We start from the raw sequence: 19,216 nt of genomic DNA, 5'->3' as shown, positions 1-19,216 counted from the left end.
TTTTTCTTTAAAAGGACCCATACAGACTCAAGAAAGCTAGGATAGTCATGATTAATGATCATAAAAGCAAAACCTGAATTTGGGAGAAAGAGAATCAGCTACTACCAAAAGGCGTAGATAGGGGGGATGAAATAAAATCAAATTATTAATCCAAAGCATATACTAATAGTATCTGTCTACCAGTGATCTGAGATGTTTCCCACTGGTCAAATATATTTTTTAAATTATGTATTCATTTTTTTGTGTGTACAGGTGTTTTGCCTTCAAGAATGTCTGTGAACCATCTGCATGTCTGATACTAAAAGAGGCCAAAAGAGGGCATTAAATCACCTGGGACTGTAGTAACAGACAGTCCTGAGCTGCCATGTGGGTGCTGAGAATCAAACCTGGGTCCTCTAACCCCTGATCAAGTATCTTATTTAAGCACCACAAAAATGCAAATTGTTAATTAGAAAATACTGGCTAACTTTGTGAAATTTGTTTACACAATCATTCTGAAGGAGATTCTGCGGTCATGTATACCTGAAAGATGAGTATCAAAATGTGAAAGGCACCGAGAGACAGGCAGAAAAGGAAATATTTTCCCTAGGGAATAACTGAGAAATATTGAGGTGCGTCCCACAATAGTATCGTTCTGTGGTCATTTTATCTCTGCCATAAGAAGAGAAGCCAAGGTGGGCTTACTGAACACTCAAACTCCTAACCCAAGGTTTGCTATCATTTCCTCTGATTCAAACCTCTGCCGGGGACTGGAGAGATGGCTCGGCAGTTAAGAGCATATATTGTTCCTGAAGAGGACCTAAGTTCTATTTCCAGCACCCACATCAGGAAGCTCCACAACAACTTGTAACTCCAACTACAGGGAATCTGACAGTCCTTTGACCTCCTCAGAAACATAAGTAAAATAATAACAAACCTTCTCTTCTGTAGTTTGTAGAAAAGATTGGCAAACACTACGAGACAGAGAACATTCACCTTATTCTAGTTCAGTTTCAAAAACACGTTTCCCTCTGTACTAACTAGAAAGGTGCAAATTTAAACTAAGGCCATCTTGAAACTATGTCTAAGAACTGAATGCCGGCCATGGCCTTGAGGGCAGGTACATTCTCTTTGGCCAATGGTGGATACTAATGCTAGGTCTGATCTACTAAGAAAATGGCCTACTATCTAACTTCCCCAGTGTGGACTAGAGTCAAATCAGAACCAAGGGATTGGAGAAGGGATCATACTTTTAGTTGCTTTCTTATACTTAACTACTTATACTTACCTATAATCATTCACATTTAGTGACAAAGGAAAAGAGAGCCATGATTTTGATGTCATCAAAGCATGGAAGGAAAAGCCTTTGAGTAGGGATGGTAGTGGGAAAGAGAGGCTGTTGAGGTGAGGCTGTGCCACAGAGGAAAACAGAGACTCTTAGAGGATGTACAAACCTCAGAGTGATTCTTAGGAACCTGGAAGATGAAAGGAAAAGGCAGAACCAGAGACATTAAACAAGGAAGTTGAAACCAAGTAAGCCAGATACATAAATGTGGCATACGCACAACACACAACTGTGCACATATAATTTCTGTTTCCAGAGGAGACAGAAGAAAAATTCCCAGCTACATATACCCTAGGAGTGATTGGCTGGGAGTTATGGCCCCCAATTCACAATTTTTCAAGGTAACTGTAAATTGAAAACCGCCTCTTAATATATTTACAGCTCTTATTTCTCAGTTACAAATTAGGACAACTAGAAGTAACTGCTTCATTGAGTTGAATATTAAATAGGTAATTCATATAAAATGTTCAGCAGTATGGTTGGCACCCTTAATATACCATGCACGCCGGCAATTATTGTTGGACAGTAATTCAGTTAATCCAAGCACTTTATGAGTGCCTACTATATGCCAGATATTCTGCTAGATTGAATAAGGGTTGATTTTGTCTTCAAAATGTAGAAAAGATATTTTTTATATCTTTTGATGAAAAATTATCACATTAATAAATGACTTAAGCAAGCCACTATAATACAACCCAGACTAGCAGTCTCAGGTGAATAGATAGCTGAGGGTCAATAGTTAGCTGTTTATTCTTCCTCAGCAGTTGACTCCAATTCAAACCTGCAGGTTAGAACAAAACAGGAGAACTGGTAAAAGGGAGAGTTGGGAAAAATTGTGAAAATATCTAATGTGACTAATATGTATAAGGAGTTAGAGAGGAAAGGTGGAAACACCACTTTAAGCTGTACTGAAGAATTAAAATTTCCTTCTTCAAGCCTTGGGAGAGCATCTGACGAGCTATATGTCAGAGCTACTATGGGAGACAGGAAACAGCCTGGAGGAGGCTAGACCTCCCAGAAGCCTGCGGGGAATGAGTCTTTCTCTTCATCACTTGATTGTGCCCCCACGATGGGGTCCAAGCAGTTTTAAGTAGGGTTGGTCACATAATGGACTCAGCAGACCAGGCCCTTTCCCTCACTGCTGGGCATAAACGGATGATTTTTAAGGCCAACAAGTAAACAGGCTCATAAACAAGACCGCCAGCTGTACAAAGGGTAAACATAAAAGGTTATGAAATAGGGTAAGGTGGTCAGGAAGGGCTTCTCTAAACCTTTCTGGGAAAACAGACTAAGTGCAGAGGAAGGAGACAGACATTTATTGGGCGGGGTTGGGGAGTCATCAAAGATCTTCAAAGCTCTTGAAATTATTTTCAGTGTTTGTTATGTATGTTTTTCTAGAAGATAAAAGGGCAGTGCTCCCAACCATAAAAGAGCCAGTGTATTTCTATGCTTGTTGAACCTTTTGGAATTTGAGTCTAGAGCCTGGTGTTCAATCAGACTAAGTATTGTCAACAAACAATTTTTAAAAATCTCCTCCAAGCTGGACATGGTGACACAACTCTTTAATCCAAGCACTCAGCAGCTTGGAAGGCAGAGATCTCTCTGAGTTTGAGGCCAGCCTGGTCTACACAGCAGGTTCCAGACTACCCAGGACTACAGAGAGGAAACCCTGTCTCAAAACCAAAACAAACAAAACCCCTCAAATGTCATTACTTTATTATACTGGCATTTTTAATAGTCATTTACTTATATAGAGAATGGCTCTTAAAATTTTTTTCTATACCAAACTGTTCTGAAAAAAGGCACTTACTTATATGTGTGTAAGTTCTAATTATACTATATAAAATTTATATATATATATATTATTTACCTCTTTTCCACTTAATTTGTAGAGGTGGCAGGAGATGCTCATTCGGGGTTACAAAACTGGACTCTTATAACATAAATGTATCCTAGACAGGCTAGGTATATTGGAATAGAGGTCTGTGAACCAGGACCTGGGTATCACAGGCCTACTGGCCACTTCAAGAGTCCTCAGCCACACCCAGAGAAGGCCTGTGGAGCCTCACCAGGGCCAAGAAGACCCACAGGTCGCTAGGAAGCCCAGAACCTAGGGAAGGAAAGTAACGAAGGAATGCCCAGGGAAGCCCTAAAGAGCCTAAAATGTTCCCAAAATTGGGGGCCCGGGAAGGACCAGGAATGATCAAAAAGACTCCAGGAGTTTCCCAGAGGGCTAAGAAGGACTAGTAAGGCCCGGATGGATCTTGGGGAAGGCAGTGGGGAGCAGGGGCCCCACAGGGGTAGGGCACTGGGGATGTCAGATTGGCTGGACCGCCTGCAGGGCACCTGGGGCTTGGGACAGCGCCCCTGCGGGCCTGGAGTCCCCCCAAGAGGCTCGGGGCTGGGTGGAACATGGAGCGGCGGGGACAGCCGCGCTCCGAGCTCCGAAGTAGTTGCTGGGCGACGCGTCCTCGCCCGGCCTGGCCCGGGTGCGACCCCGCCGGGGGCGCCCGTGGCCCGCAGCCGCCTCTCTCCCTGTCCTCCCGCCGCAGGAAAGCCGAGGCCCAGCCGGCTCCCGCCGAGCTGTTGGCGCAGCACGAGGAGGAACCCGCACCCCGGGCAGGAGGCGAGGAAGAAGACGCCGGCCAGGACACGTGGGTCTTCGAGGCGGATGAGTAAGAGCCCAAGCCACCCTCAGGGTCTCCCTGACGTCCCGGGCCACTAAGCCTGGTAGAGTCAGGAGTAGAGGGTGACCCGCCTCTCCTACCCACGGGAAGCTAAGGCTGCAAACCCTGGAATGGAGGTCACAGAAGGTAGCATTGTTTCCAGCTCTTCCTCCGGGTGTGGTGCCTTACTGGGGGTACACATCTGAGTGATCCCAAAGACGCCCCTGCTTCTTAGCAGTCTGCTGCTTTCTGTACTTTTCAGCCCCAGAGTCCTGGATGTGTATTGCAATGGATCAGGTAGTTCGTTGGTTCTTAAACTACCTGAGCTATACATATTCCCTGGAGATAATACTTTGTAAACCATTAGTAGATCTACTGGCTACTACAGTAGTTTGTAATTTTTCTAATTGTCCGGACCTTACTTATTCCAGTGATTGCATTAATGTATAACTCTCTATCAAATATGTTTATCTTAAATACTACCGGGGGATTTTAGAAACCAAATAGTTTGGGATTGGAAAATACCTGGCCCTCTGAGCTTTTTAGGGAAATAGGCTATGCATGAGATTCTTGCCCTGCCTATGTGTAAAGGTTAGTTTTGCTTTCAGGTGGGCACATTTCGTTTTGAGTGATTAAAAGCAGGCTTGGGATCTGTTTTTAAATTTGAGATAACTCACTGTATTTGTTTTTCCCCAAATTGTCTACATAGTCTTATCTGACCTCAAACCTCTGGCTTTTGTTGCCTAATATCCAACCAACTAGATCTTGCCATTTAGTTTTGTCTGCCTGGTGTCGATCTGGCTTGCCATGGTCTCTGATGTTACCTGGTTGCTGTCTGTGCTTTCTAGACTTTTTGTGGTTGGTAGGGTGCTGCTGCTCCTGGGATTAGAACTCAAGGGTTTTGACTTTGAGCTATACTTCTAGCCCTTCTAAGCCATTTCCTTAACAAAACTTCTTTGTATAAAAATGAAAAACCTTCCCCTAAGTGTGCCTGATCTACAACATACAGGACTTCAAGGGAACAGACAAGCAGCTCCAGCAAAATGGGAAGAAAAAGCAACGAGAACTGCGGCACCAACCCGCATGTGTCAAGCATCTCTCGGGAGGTACGGCAGTGCTCTTGAGATTGCGGCCTTGGACCGCAGGAACAGGGCTCCAGAGTCCTCCTGTGAGAATAACGCTCTGCTTCTGCAGTTGGTTCTGTGTATAAGCATCCCTTTCTCATTTCAATATAAGGATATGTTTTTCTCACATGTGACATTTCAGATACCACTGTCCCAAGAATACATAGCCCAAAGAAGCTTGAGCATCCCCTGGTCTCTTCAAAATCCCAATAGCTGGTTTTCACCTTCGTCTTTTTAAAGGGAAATTGTCTTCTTTATTTGTATGAATATGTGTATTTTGCCTGCATGTATGTCTGTGCACATGCATGCAGTGCCTATGGAGGTCAGAAGAGGGTGACAGACAATAGTAAGGTAGGAGTTAAACCCAGGTTCCCTGGGAGAGCAGTCAGTGGTCTTAACCCTGAGTCAACTCATGGGCCTCTCACCTTCATCTTCCTAAGTAAGAATCTGTAGTATTTTCCCAGTGCTTAAGGCCAAATACAAACCTTAAGCATGATACCAAAGTGTTCTAATACTGAGTTACACCCTCAACCTTCAACTTTTCTGAAAGCCCCCTTTCAGGTGATTCTCACGGAGATTGACCTTATTTATATTACTCCAGCAGCACAGAAGTATTAATTTTGTTTTCAATATCTTTAAAGATGGATAATCTGCAGCCTCCTTTACACACCCAAGTACCCAGAGAAACCTCTTTGTGGGCACATTAAATCTTCACACGGAATGAGGTGTATTTCCTCTTCCGCAGCCCAGAGGCGCTGTCTGTAATACCTAACACTGCATTTGCTTAGAGATTCAGCCACAAAGGTTTGTCTTGGCTGGAGCGCCTTGCCAGTCTTTTCCAGAAGGAAGTATTGGAGTCACCTTCTACACACGCCCTAGCTTTCTTCTGGAACATCAGGCCAGTAGTAGATATTGGTACTTTCCACCGATTTCTGGCTTTTTTTAGAATATTTTCCACATGCTCCCTAACACCTGAAATCCAGAGCTGCTTAGCATTGACTATACCACAAGGAAGTGAGCTTTTTCCGTGGTCGGTGGTCGATGCTGTAGGCTGTGCACTCGGTGCACAATGCTTGGCGGATGAACCATCACGTACCAGTGGAACACTGACTAGGGTGTTTCGTTATATTTTAGAAATCAGAATTGAAAACCCATGTGCCACTCTTTATAACAAACCATGTATTGTAAACACCTTTCCATTCCCCCTCAAACAAGCTGGTAATGGTTGGGTAAGAGGTGGCCGCGCGCTCCACAGAGATGTGCTGATTGCCTCTGCAGAGAAGGCAGAGAGGGTGCTTACTCTCCGTCAGCCTTTGCCGGAGAATGTGTAAAGTGGTGTACTAGGGCTTTGAAACACCAATACAAACTCTATTCTTTAAAATGAATATTGTTTTAGAATCTCTCTCCGTGGAACTTGGATTCAGAAGAGACCTTTGATGAAAATGAAGACCTTTCACCTGGGAAGGATGGTGCGGCAGGTAGTGGGAAGCCCTGGACGTGTATGTCATACCACAAGAATTGCACAGATTAAAGGATTTAAACTCTTAACCTACTTTATATAACTATTAATTGACATTTTTCTTATACATTCTTTCAGGCAAAACTAACAAGGTAAGAATGTTTGGCTTAAAGTAACTCATAAAGCATACTACTGGAAAACTATTTGCATGCTCTTTCAGACTTCTTTCTCAGATCTAAACTTGAAATTTTATTTCTGGAGAGTTAAAATCTTTGTCATTTTACAGGGTTATAAATTGGTGATTAAATTACTATTTTGGATGGGTCTGGTCATACAGGCCTGAGATCCAGGTACCTGGGAGGTGTGGGCACAGAGGGATGTCTGCAGCACAGTTAGTTCAGGATTTGATTGTGCTACTGAGAGAAATGAAAATGTGACTGAAGATTCAGCTGAGTGGGAAAGTGCTTGCTTAGCATGCATGGGCTAAGTATCAACCCCCAGTATCACAAAAGAACGAAAACTAAGGATTCCCCTTTAACTTTTTGCAGTATGACAATGTAAACTGAACTTGGCTGTAATAAATATAGTTTTCTAGTGATTATCAAAAGGAGAGTAATGTGTGCCCTTAAAATGTCTTGAAACATTTGAAATGTTTGCTAGCCTCCTTCGTGGTGAAAATAATCTTTCCGTGTACCCTGTATATCAACATGTGAAATATTTAACTGTAAAAGTAATATTAATGGTATCTAAGTCTCATTAATTAACCGTGCGGAAACAGCAGAAAGTTGGGAGGACACTGGACTTTATTAGAGCATGAATTGCAAGCAGGGCTGTGTTGTATTCAAGTCTCCTGCTGCCTTGCAGAACCACCTAGGCACCCCGGCAGAACAGCTGGTGCTGCAGCTGACCGTGTCGGAGCATGCTCACAGTAGAGTGCAGGTGCGATTTCTTCCCCACACTCTTCGGTCGCTGCTGGTAAAGTTCTCAGAGCTCTTAAACACTGTCTGTACTCTTTGTGTTAGCAGAACAGTAACCAAGGGGTGTTTCAGCTATGGAATTCTCCTGTCAAAAAAGGAAGTACCTTGGATAGCAGGTAAGAAAAGTGTCTACATATTGGGGTGTTTTTTTTTTTGATTTTTGTTTGTTTGTTTGTTTTTTGAGATAGAGTCTTACTGTGTAGGCCTGGCTGCCCAGAGGATTAACCCCAAGTGCTGGGATTAAAGACATGTGCTACCAAACCTAGCAGAAAATAAACTTTTAATAATCCACTGAAGTCAATTTAAATACTTGTTAACTGTTTGAGATAGAAAGATCAAACACAATCAGGATGAAAGATATCCTGTGCAAGTAGTAGGGAATAACAGAAAGCCACTCTGAAAAAGCTCAGTGTATGTGTACTGAACCCTTACAGTGAGGCTTAGATGGAGCCAACTGGGCCTCTCATTGGAGGGAAAGGCAATGTGGCTACAACCAAGATGACACGGAATCATAGGGACTAGTCCTCATGGAATGGCGGAGCTGAAGGTGATGGGCAAACCTACTTTTACCAGAAAGAACTCTTCTGGGAACAAGAATTTCAGGTTAAAGGTCAAATGAAGGGCACTGCATTTCAGCAGAGCAAGCGCCCAGTGTGGGAGCGCACTGCAATGGTTAAGGCAATCGCCCCTCTCCACCAGTGAGTGCGGAAATTAGAGTGTGATGTGGCATAACCAGAGAATGTGGTTAGTAGCCATGCTTTAGATACAAATGTGGTTAGTAGCCATGCTTTAGATACTGTGTAGGCTTTTGCTGTAGAGGTAGGAGTTTGGTATCAGTGAAGGATTTTAGAGCAGTTTAAGTATTATTTTAAGTAGTTTTCTCCTCAGCCTAGCAACAAGTAAAGAAAGTGATGAAGTAGCAATAACTAACCTTTAGTTTGCAGAAGCATTTAGAGTTCAGCCTTGAGAAAGTCCTGCTTCCCAGAGCGGCCCTGAGATGCACTCTGAGAAGATACCCTCTCCAGGCTGCTGTCTCATTGGTGCAGAAGGCCTTGCCTTCTAATGTTCCTCTCCTACTGTACTGCGTGGGCTCCTGCCTGTTAGTCACCTAAATTTCAAATCATTTTCCTGTGGTGTTTCATAGGCAAGGTGGCATTCCCAGGCCTTAGCTAAGTGACCGTTTTAATCACTTTCGCTACAAATAAGTCTTTTTCAAAGACTTAGATTGTTGTTTTTATTAAATATTGAACCTAAAAGAACTAAGAAGCCTTTGAGACTACACGTCAAGTAGGTGCATCAAACCTTTCAATATTAGTATTTCTAATTATCTCCCACCCCTGCCCACGTGTGTATGTGTGTCTGTCGCTGCTGTCCAGGCTAGACTTGAATGCTTAGGCTCAAGCTGTCTGAATGCCTGGTTTTCCCACGTAGCTAAGTCTACAGGTAGGCATTGTTGCTACCTGCTCTCTAGCTAGCTTTAAAACAAGCAAACATCCAAACACAAAACAAAACCTAATTAGAAACCCAGTGTTCTTTGGTCTGGGTCCCCCAACTCCTGTTTTCTATATTATTTTTCCAGTATCGTTTTAATCTAATGTCTAGACAATTACCAGGGACTACATCTGGGATAAATTTTATTTGACAGATACAGCTGAGTTCATTATTTGCTAAAATAATTTTTTTTAAAAAATCACAGAGTTTAACTTTGAAGTCTTTATTCACTGTAATTTCAATGCTACTCAAAGCTACAGGTAGTCAATTCTCTGGTGTCCTATTCTTAGCCACTTAGCCACTTTAAGTGCATACACATAGCAACAGTTAACCATTTTAAATCATCATCATGGGCTTAATTGTACTTTCACAAAAAGTTGCCCATCAGTTTTTTAGAGTATACCTTAAGACATTTATGTAGTTGCATCAAATTCAAATATCCTTAGAAACTAACATTTTAGAGGTCGCTATGTGCATGAATGCTATTGGAAACTAAACATTAACCTATCTTTGATAAAGATTACTAATATTATTTTTAGAGTATTTTGCCTTCATGTATGTATTGAATGTCTGGTGTCCATGAAGGTAAGAAGAGGGCATTGGGTCCACTGGAACTACAATTATCAATGATTGTGAGCCACCATGTGGGAACTGGAAACTGAGAACCCAGGTCCTCTACAAGAGCAAGTACTCTTAATTGCTGAATCATCTCTCCAGCCTCCTTATTTAGTAGTAGTAATTTAATTCTACTCAAGAAGCCTCTGGTTAATTCTTTTTTCCTTTAAGGGAATTTAAAAAATCTTCAGCAGAAACTGGCTTCAGTGTCGCCAACAGTGCCAGGCTCTTCTCTCTAAACCACTCGTTAACAAGTGGTCCGTGTTTGACAGACAGCAAGCAAGCCAGTCCTCACCCTGGTCAGTTCCTGCCAGCAGGTCTCTGCTGGCCCTATGCGGATGGGGACTTCCTTAAAGACAGAAGTGAGTTCCATCTTAGCTCCCACTCCACTATGGAAAACAGCAATAGCGACTCTGGATCTGCTTTCAGTTGGAATTTAAAATACAGAAACCTCAGTGTGGAAGAAAATGTCACAGATGAAAGTGACCTCTCAGAAAATGAGAAAAGGAATGACTATTTGCTCAGCTATTTTAAAAAGATGGACCTGAACTTAAAGCCAGAAACAATAGAACACGTGGAGAGATCCTTCACAGAGGAAGCCAGCGAAGCGGCTGTCTACGCGGACTTTCTCCCTGCTCCTTTCAACACTCTGGACTTGCACAGATTTGCTATCTCAAAATGTGAGAGCTGGAAGGCCGCCGTCCACCCTCCAGAAAGCTCCATTGAGCGGTTAATACTTCGTTTATTGGAACTGGAACGATTACAACATATGACCATACAAAGAGAGAAGCCAAGGCTACAGAGCACTTTCTCAATATTTTCCATGGCAGAACGACCTTCTTCCTCTAAAACCATTGCACTGAAAGCCAGGCCACCGAAGTTTCCTGACACATCGATTCTACAGACCTCTAGTGGAGACAGAAGCAGAGACAAGAGAAAAAACAATTCCTGTTCCGGAAAGCCAGAACAAAATGTTTCTAAATGGAACTGGAACGGTGCCGGCAAATGTAAGTCGAACTCTAGACCACTGCTAAAATGTTCATCCACTGCAAAACAGTGTGCTGCTGCTCTCGATGACTTTAAGAATCCCAAAATCTCCATTTTAAACCCTTGCCAGGAACTCCCACCCAAGCCTGCTACTGCCCAAGCAACTCAATCACTGGCCAAAGTGATCTCAACAAAATGTCTCCCTCCGCGGTCCCCGGTGCCAGTTTCTCCCATACCCCTGTCTTTTCCAGAAAATCCAAAGGAGGAATGTAAGGCGCCAAAAGCCAAAAGGAAACTTCACCGGAAAAGCATACTACTGAATAAAGCTTTCCACACTCAGAAGCAAAACTGCCTATCGCCTTCCCTTATAGCCAGAGGCAAGTGCTCACCCACTGACCAAAAATAGCTTCCGTCCATCTCAGTGTGAGTAAATCTATTCCGTGAAACCCATCAAAAATATGGTTCATCATTGAGAAACAGGTACTAGAAATAAAAACCACCCCACCTTGACAAAATGACTTCTCGATATGCTATGGGATAGAACTTGTGACGTCACTGCCGTCTCTACATGTGGTCAAGGGCTTCCTCACTGACATACTGACGATCCTTTGTATGTTATACGTCCAAGAAATGTCTCACTTCGTAAAGCAAATTATTCAGAAGACTGGTTTTTTTGTGATTGTTTTCCAATATGATTCCATCATCAATAAATGGTACAGTTGACTTATTCGGTTGCAGTTATTGTCTTATTCTAACATACAGCCAGGTAAGAGTTGCAGTTCTCTGAAGTGATTGTCTTAGTTCTCCCTGTAAGTGTTCCAGCTCTGAAAGGAGAGGTATTCCGGCAGTTGGGTGTCAAGGAATATCACAAAGTCACACTGCACGACAAACCTCACCTGAGAGGGTGAGGGAAACACACGGGAAAAACACGGGAAGGTGGCTGCCTCTTCCTAAGAGAGAAGCATCCCAGAACAGAGCAGGAGACAGACTTTATATAGGGTTTCCTGGGGACAGAACTTTCTAGGGTGACTTAGGATTGGTGGGATTTTATTGCTGGATCTTGGGACAAGCTCAGGGATTGGTTAGATTTTGTAGCCTGATCTTGGGTTTTTTACTCTGTAGAGTAGAGCTTTGCTGCCTGCATCTCAAGGGACTGGGTCCAGTCATTATGGCCCTTAGAGTGTTCTGTGGGCAGAGCCTAGTGGTTGGAGGTCCTCGGCAGCAGGACCTGGCCGCCTGAGTGCCTCAAGCGGCTTACATTTCCCCCTTTTTTGTTTACTGTTGATAAAAACATCAGAAGTCGGAAAGGAGGGGTGGGGGTGACATTCTCATTAGACTATTTCCTGTTGAATAGGGACATTGAAGACCTTAGGGCAAACTTGATCTTCACCACAAGGCTAATATCAGAGAATTGCAGGTCTCTGGCTCCATAGCTAGGAGTCAGTAATAGCAACTGATTAAAAGTCTGATTAGAAATTTTTTAGATCTGTTGTTGAAGAAATCTAGAGAAGAAGTTTAGAAGGAAGGGTACAGATAGCTGGAATAAAAATGGAGAAGGGTTGAGAAGGGTAGTATCCTGTTTCATATTGGACTGTCAATGATCCACTGGCCAGAAGCACTGAGCTGTTTCTTACTTTTTTAGAGATCTGTCTGGAGTTGTCAGATCTTGTCTTTTACTATACGTGACTGGTTGACATAGAAGCAACATTCCTGCCTGAGGAAGGAACCAAGAGCACACCTCTCTATGTTATTAGTACATCTAATCCTTGCCAATTTTGTAGTACCGGGTCGGCCAGTGAGTCCATTTGGCCCAGGAGGGTAAGGATGGTCTAAGTCACTCATTGGAGATCTTGGATGAACTCAGAGGAAAACTGGTGGTGAACAGCTATGGAAGTCGCCAGCCCCACTGTTCCAGCAGTATTGCCCATGACCATGCCCCGGACTGCTAGCACCTGAACCACTCGTTAGTCATGCTGTGCTTCTATAACCCTGTGATGAGATTCAGTAAGGCTTCTTCACTTAGTACCATCCCTAGTTTTAGAAAAAGGAACACCAGGGCACAAGTCCCCAACCACCCAGCAGGTAGACAGTGATAAACTTGAGTATCTCAGAGAATCGAGGCACTGGAACTGTTTGGGCATAGAGGCTGCGTGGTAGACTAAAGATTAAGATATTATTGCAGTCTACGGAATCCAGGGTGCCCATAAAGCATGTTTCTGAAGACTTGAAGCAATCTGTGTGGTGATAGTGTGTGTGTGTGTGTGTGTGTGTGTGTGTGTGTGTGTGTGTGTTTAACAAATAAAGATTGTCTGAAGATCTGAGTGTGGAGCTAGGCACACTAGTTAGCCAAAGTGGCTAGGCAGTGGTGGCGCACACCTTTAATCCCAGCACTCGGGAAACAGAGGCAGATGGATCTCTGTGAGTTCAAGGCCACCCTGGGCTACACGAGATTGAATCAGTCTAAAAGAGAAACAGAGCCAAGTGGTGGTGGCTCACACCTCGAATCCCAGCACTAGGGAGGTGGAGACAGGAAATGATATGGCTGGGTGGAAAAAGGAATATAAGGCGGGTGGAGACAGGAGCTCAGGATTCAGCCTGAGGTTTCATAGAGAAGGCATTTAGTTTGATTTCTAAAGACAGGATCTCTTCTTCAGTCTGAGGATTCCGTAGAGGCCGCTGAGCACACTGTTAGTGACTGGCTGCTCTGCTTTTCTCACCTTTCAGTTTTAACCTCCTAATGTCTGACTCTGGGTGTTTATTATTAAGACCAATTAGAATTCGCTCTACAGTCTGTGATAGCAAGAAGAGAGATGTGGGTGGTAGTGGTATTTGCCTCAGAGTAGTTAAGAAGTGGTGAGGTAAGAGCACAGTAGTCCAACGGGTGAGGCCATGAATGGTGCTTGTGAGTTTGATCCGGGAGGGACACACAAGCAGCGTTCTCCAAAGTGGCCAGACAGTAAGTTATTCGGTAGCTAATACGTGGAAGGTAAGGTCTGAAAGAAGAGATGAAGTGGTCAGGAGGCCAGAGAGGTGGGATTGGTGTCCTCCAAGAGGGGAGATGCTAGGGAAGTAAGAACCTTTGATGGACGTTGGATCACATCTTCTGTTTTCTTCCATACTTCGACACTGGGAGAAAGATACCCACTATTTTGTTTGTTCCCACCGGGTGCCTGCTGAACAAGTCAGAACACAGTTTGTTGGTGTCCCAGAGGTCTGGAATGTAGAGGTAGAAGTATCCCTCCTATATGTAAAGATGAGAGAGGGCATTAGGATGGTCCAGATTTGTTATTTGGTGTTTGCAGGACCAATATGGACAACCTCTGTAAGTTTCTGCCTACTTTTACAGTAAACTTCCTTTTGGTCATAGAGAAACAGCATGGGGATAAGCCCCAGCGAAGAAGAAATGGGTAAGGGAGTTCTAGGGAACTGAAGTGGCCTTTGGCAGACTGATAAAGATTTATTTCCTGATATTATTAGGATGGGTTGTTGGTTAGAGGCAAGGGTCTTTTAGACGTTGAACTTCCTTATGTAAGGGCTACCGCAGACAAGTGTAGATAGGAAGACGGAGAGGAGAGAGCAAGTTTATATATAAAATATTTTTCGATCATTTGTGCAGGGGTAAAAGCTGTTAGGATTTGGGAGAATTTGAAAATCAAGTGTGCCATCTTGGGCCACTGAGATGTACTGATAGGCCACTTATATTAAAAGTGAGGTTTTAATAAAACTCGCTTAGTCTGTGGAGTTAGATGGGGTCACAAAATGAACTCCAACAAAGGGGGTTTTATAAACCCCAAATGGAGCTGAAACACCAAAGAGAAGCCCAGGAGGGCATAGAGAAGCTGTGAGGCTTCCAGGAGGGAGCTGAGGGACAAGGGGATAAGGGCAAAGGGGCCCAGAAGGACTTGAGGAAGCTGTAGGACTTTGCAGGCAGCTCCTAGCAGGAGGAGGCAAGGAAATAGGAAGGGTTTCAAAAGGAGGAGAGGAGTGAGTGTCTTAGTAACCAGAAGAGTTGCCTCTATGGTGGGGTCCCCGAGGGTAAAGCAGGCTCCAGAAACCAGAGAGAAGACACTAAGTAGGCAAGGAGAGATGGATGGGTAGAGCAGGAGGAGGGAAGAAGCGGCTGAAGAGGTGGACTCTAGAATTTGGACTCAAAAATGGTGAGTGGCAGAAGCCAGCAGAAACATGATCTGTACACAGCTTAGGGGAGTCAGATCAGTGACTTGAGTCAGACCAGAAGCTTAGTTCGGAGCAGCCAAGTTCCTTTGCTAGCTGAAGACACAGGTAAGTTATTAGTTTTGCCTGTTGAATAGTGGTTCAGGCTGGGAGGGTCAGCTGAAGTTTTCAAGTTACAAGACTGAATAATGGCTGCAAGGAGTGGTTCAGGTGAGGGGTCAAGGACAACCTCATATAAGGGGTGGGTGAGAAGAGAGAAAGAAGGAAACCAAGAGTAAGAAACCAACCATCTGACAGATGAGTGACTGGGGCAGATTGAGGGGCCACTGGCAGTGGCGTCAGGATTTATCCCTACTGCATGTACTGGCGTTTTGGGAACCTATTCTCTTTGAATGGATACCTTGCTCAGCCTAGATGTAGTAGGGAGGGCCTTGGACCTTTCCCAAAGCAATGTGCCTTACCCTCTCTGAGGATTGGATGGAGTGGGGTGGGAGGGTATGTAGAGGGAAGGAAAGGAAGGGAGGGAGTGGGAACTTGGATTGGTATGTATAATAAAAAAAGATAGTTTGTTTTCTTTAAGAAAAAAGAAAGAAAAGAAACCAACCATCCCTAGGAAGGATATAGTTTTGTCCTTGAACTGTGGGCCACTGAATTAAGTGTTTCCTCTCTAGGGTAATGGCTTTGTCAATGGAGTAATAGCTAGTCCCAGATAGGGAAACAGGTTGTGTATGTGGGGGGAGAAACACAGCTGCTTAGGGGGTGAAACTATATATCCCCTGCCAGACAGGAAGCTTAGTAGAGGTATTAGCCTGGCTAATTTGTAGGAACAGACTACAGAAGAGATCATCATGTATTGTATAAGCTTGGACTTAGGAAGAGACAAAAGAGAGTAAGCCAGAGGTCAAAGCCTAGCCAAATAGATGCAGGCTGTCACAGAACCACTGGGGTAGGGCAGTCCAGGTGAGTTGGGCAGTAAGATGGGTGTCCAGGTCAGTCTAAGAAAAGGCGACAGTGTTTTGTGACGGAGAATTGAGAGGAATGGAAAGCATCCTTGAGACATCCTAAGACAGAGATCTCTGAGGGGATGGGAGATAGGAGAATGCAGGGGTTGACGACTGTGGGGTGGAGAAGAACCACTGCAGAGTTACTAAGTCCGAGATCCTGAACCGAGTGGTAGGTTCTGCTGGGTTTTGTAGCTGCAAGTATGGAAATGTTAAAAGAAGAAGACTGGGTGCATAAAAAGCCTTTACTTAAGAGGTCTGAAATAAGAAGCTTAAGCCCCTGAGACTTTAGAGAGAGTGTAGGTTTTGAACCTGGGTGATCTAATTGGTAGGGCTTTGCAAGAGGGGAATGATGTTTGGCTATAGAGGGGTTTCAGGTGTCTCATAACTGGGGATCAACCTGGGAGACTGGTAAGAGAAAAGGTGTATTACATTGTATGGTTTGGAGAAGGAGGAGGGGAACAGCTGGCGAACCTGTAGTCAAGCAGATGGGGGAAGCCAAAGCAATAGAGGCTCCTACTTTAGCTAGAAGGTCCCCTCCTAGCATGGAGACAGGACAGCCAGCAGGAAGGAGTGGATAAAGGGAATAGCCCTAAAGAGACAACTCTGTGGTAGGGTTTCGTGAGGATAAGTCTGTGCCCGACCCCAATAATAGGTGAACGAGGAGAGATGTGTACCTCAAACTCCATCAGGACTGAAAAAGTGTCCCCAGTGTCCAGAAAGAGGGATGGATTGCCCTGTTACTGTAATGACTACCTTGTCAGAGATGGCAGTGGTCAGGGCCCTCTCAGTCATCCATGGCCAGACCTAAGGGGTCAGCTGGAGGGCAGTCTGGGCTTGATGTCCTCACACCACGAGGGACATGGGGGCAGTTAACAGCCCAATGTCCCTCTTGATGGCACCTTGGACATGGTCTGGGTAGTTTATGGGGGTTCAGGCAGACCCAAGCCCAGTGACCCTCCTGACCACATTTGAAGCGGGATCCTGAGGCCCTCTGGCTCTGGGAGGCAAGGGAGCCTGAGCAGTTGCTAACCAGCTACAAGGCTTTAGCCAACAGAAGGTGTTTTTGTTTCAGAGCTTTCTCATGTCTCCGTGGTACATACACCTTAAAGGCCACTGCTAAGATTTCTGCCTGTAGAATTAGGGACTCCCCTCCTAGATGTTTAAGTTTGGCCCTAATATCAATGAAATAATGGAAGAAACAGCTCTTTAAGGGCAGACTGGTAGACAGGCCAGGGGCATTTGTCTGGACTTCACCTGCATGTACTCTAGGCTGGTCCTAGACTTGCCTGCGTGATGCGGAATTTCCCTCTGTGCGCTGTCATTAGCATTAATGAATAAAGAAACTGCCTTGGCCTGTTGATAGGACAGAACTTAGGTAGGTGGGGAAAACTAAACAGAATGCTGGGAGGAAGAAGGGTGGAGTCAGGAGATGCCATGGATCTGCCACCAGTGATAAACGCGCTGGAATTTTGCTGGTAGGTCACAACCTCGTGGTGATGCACAGATTAATAGAAACGGGTTAAATTAAGATGTAAAAGTTAACCAATAAGAAATTAGAGCTAATGGGCCAAGCACTGATTTAATTAATACAGTTTGTGTGTGATTATTTCGGGTGTAACATAGCCAGGTGGACGGGAAGAACAAGCGGCCCTCTCACTACTACACCTGCGCTCCTTAGGTAGATTTTGGTGAGAATCATATAAATGTCATGTAAAGTAAGGTTGTAAGGTTGGGTAATATATTGAAATTCTTGAATAAAGGTGGAAGGATTAACAATATAGAACCCCAATCTTTTCTATTTGAAAGTGTTCGTTTAATGAGTATCGGACATGTACCCTGACCAAGCATTTACCCTAATGACTTCCTGCAAAGGGAGAACCATGGCCAGGTAAGGCTGAGTAGGGAGAGGTAAAGAGGGTCCCACGGCAGAGAGGAAGAGTAGCAGGGAACTAGAGGCCACTAGTAGGCTGAAAGTAGGCACAGGGAAGGTTGATTTGGGTGACCAGTCACTGAAGAGGAAGAAAGGGAAACCAAAGAGGCTGGAACGGAAGAGAAGGGACTGTGGGTTGAGGCTAATAAGGGACAGGCTGGCTTGTTAGCGTGACTGAAAGTAGCAGAAGAATCATACGGTTTGGGCTTCATCGCTAGCAGGAGTTACTTTTTTCCTTGGTGACTTATACCACGGTCACTTTTGATCAAGCTGTGAGTGAGGTTGCATGGCAAAATCCATCCTTTCCAACCACAGCAAAGATGGATGTCAGTCATATGGCTGACCCCGCCCTGAACGGGAGCACAGCAGCTAAGATGGCGGCAAGCCTCATGTCCTTTAAGATTACCTATGTGCAGATTTTCAACTATCAAACCTGGTGTTTTGAATTTTAAGTTAATCCTTTCGTTTCAGAATTTACAGACTTTTTAATCATACCCAATATGCTTATAAATCTTTGAGGTACAGAAAGTTCACACAAGAGTCTTATCTTGAGATAAGATTTATACCTTAGCAATAATTAAGAGTTAAACCAAAACCAAGAGTATGAGATGAGTGGCGACAGTCCCCACTGGGAGTAGTCTGCCCCCCCCCCCCTTTTTTTCTTTGCTCTCCTTTCTCTTATATGGTCAGGTGGCTCACTTAATATGGGACAGTGATTTTGTACTAAACCTTTAAACAAGCATGCTTGGGTCTAGAGGAGGGGAAGCCATATGTCAATTCCTAAGACACCTTTTAACTGAAACAGGACAGCATAAAAAACTGCCTAATGTCACCCATACCTAAAAGATGCCTGATCCCTGTAAAACTAAATCCCATAAGCTGAGAACAAAAGAAGACTTAGAGATAGGAAATTTCTGACCCCTGGCTATAGACAGCGGATGCTGTAGGAGGGAGTTGAAAGACACACCAGCCAGCAAGAAGAAAAGATGTGTGTACTGGGTGTTTACGAACTGCAGCTGGTCTACTGCTTTGCTTTCTCCCCATCCTGATCTGTCAGGCTCATGGTTTTCTCTTTGTAACAAACTTACAGATCCATCAATGGTAAGTTAAAAGACAGAACGTTTAAACTGTGTGTAGTGTGTCTGTGTGTGGTGGTGGGGGGGACTAAAACAAACAGGGCTTGGAGTGGAGAAAAAAAGAAAGCTTGAACTTGGGGAATGGGGAATCTCTTTGCATTTCCCCAATTGCTTAAAGTATTTGTAAAATCCAAATAATGTTGGAATCTATAGTACTGTTAGGCAATCATTTGGATTGGTTATATAAGGGATATTGAGGGCATATTTGATTGCAAAAGTGAACAAGTTTAGGGTTCTTCGGGTAAGGTACCAGGTACAGAAGATGGAGGTTTTGTAAGGGCATCTCAAGGGAGAATGGGAGGGTATGAAAGACACCATTCCCATGGCTGG

The 19,216-nt window shown here is 44.2% G+C and overlaps 2 protein-coding genes across 13 annotated transcripts in view; one reads left to right on the top strand and one right to left on the bottom strand.

The window, feature by feature from the left end:
* The window catches only part of LOC125396725 (testis expressed protein 56-like), a 30,461-nt gene extending 26,764 nt beyond the window's left edge, over positions 1–3,697 (bottom strand). For 3 of the 12 annotated variants that reach the window (XM_085699364.2, XM_085699362.2, XM_085699371.2), the window contains exons 1-3: positions 3,195–3,697; positions 2,020–2,105; positions 1,268–1,454 (exon numbers count right to left, since the gene is read on the bottom strand). Coding sequence is in view for 1 of the 12 variants with exons in the window: in XM_085699371.2 (XP_085555497.1) it covers positions 1,268–1,277 (10 nt within the window). In the remaining 11 variants the exon portion in view is untranslated. The remainder of the gene's footprint in view (positions 1–1,267; positions 1,455–2,019; positions 2,106–3,194) is intronic. The other 9 variants (XM_085699365.2, XM_085699373.2, XM_085699366.2 and 6 more) reach the window with 5 other exon arrangements.
* Positions 3,698–4,979: 1,282 nt separating this feature from the next.
* On the top strand, positions 4,980–11,370 carry Fam217a (family with sequence similarity 217 member A). The gene is made up of 6 exons (XM_048430636.3): positions 4,980–5,096; positions 6,511–6,592; positions 6,712–6,725; positions 7,438–7,512; positions 7,599–7,666; positions 9,828–11,370. The coding sequence occupies exons 1-6, from the start codon at positions 5,034–5,036 to the stop codon at positions 11,047–11,049; spliced, it is 1,524 nt and encodes a 507-aa protein (XP_048286593.3). The 5' UTR covers positions 4,980–5,033; the 3' UTR covers positions 11,050–11,370.
* Positions 11,371–19,216: the final 7,846 nt, after the last annotated feature.

The sequence above is a fragment of the Myodes glareolus genome, chromosome 14 (genome assembly GCF_982192425.1).
Source record: "Myodes glareolus chromosome 14, mMyoGla1.1, whole genome shotgun sequence".
Classification (NCBI taxonomy): domain Eukaryota; kingdom Metazoa; phylum Chordata; class Mammalia; order Rodentia; family Cricetidae; genus Myodes; species Myodes glareolus.
The sequence above is the reverse complement of the archived record's forward strand: the minus strand, read 5'-3'. Positions and strand labels throughout refer to the sequence as shown.

Bases quoted from the DNA above. Each gene is read 5' to 3' on its own strand.
- Fam217a (XM_048430636.3), top strand. From the start codon at position 5,034: ATGGGAAGAAAAAGCAACGAGAACTGCGGCACCAACCCGCATGTGTCA. The intron at 5,097-6,510 runs GTACGGCAGTGC...ATATTGTTTTAG, and splicing joins TGTCAAGCATCTCTCGGGAG to AATCTCTCTCCGTGGAACTT. The intron at 7,667-9,827 runs GTAAGAAAAGTG...TTTTCCTTTAAG, and splicing joins GGAAGTACCTTGGATAGCAG to GGAATTTAAAAAATCTTCAG.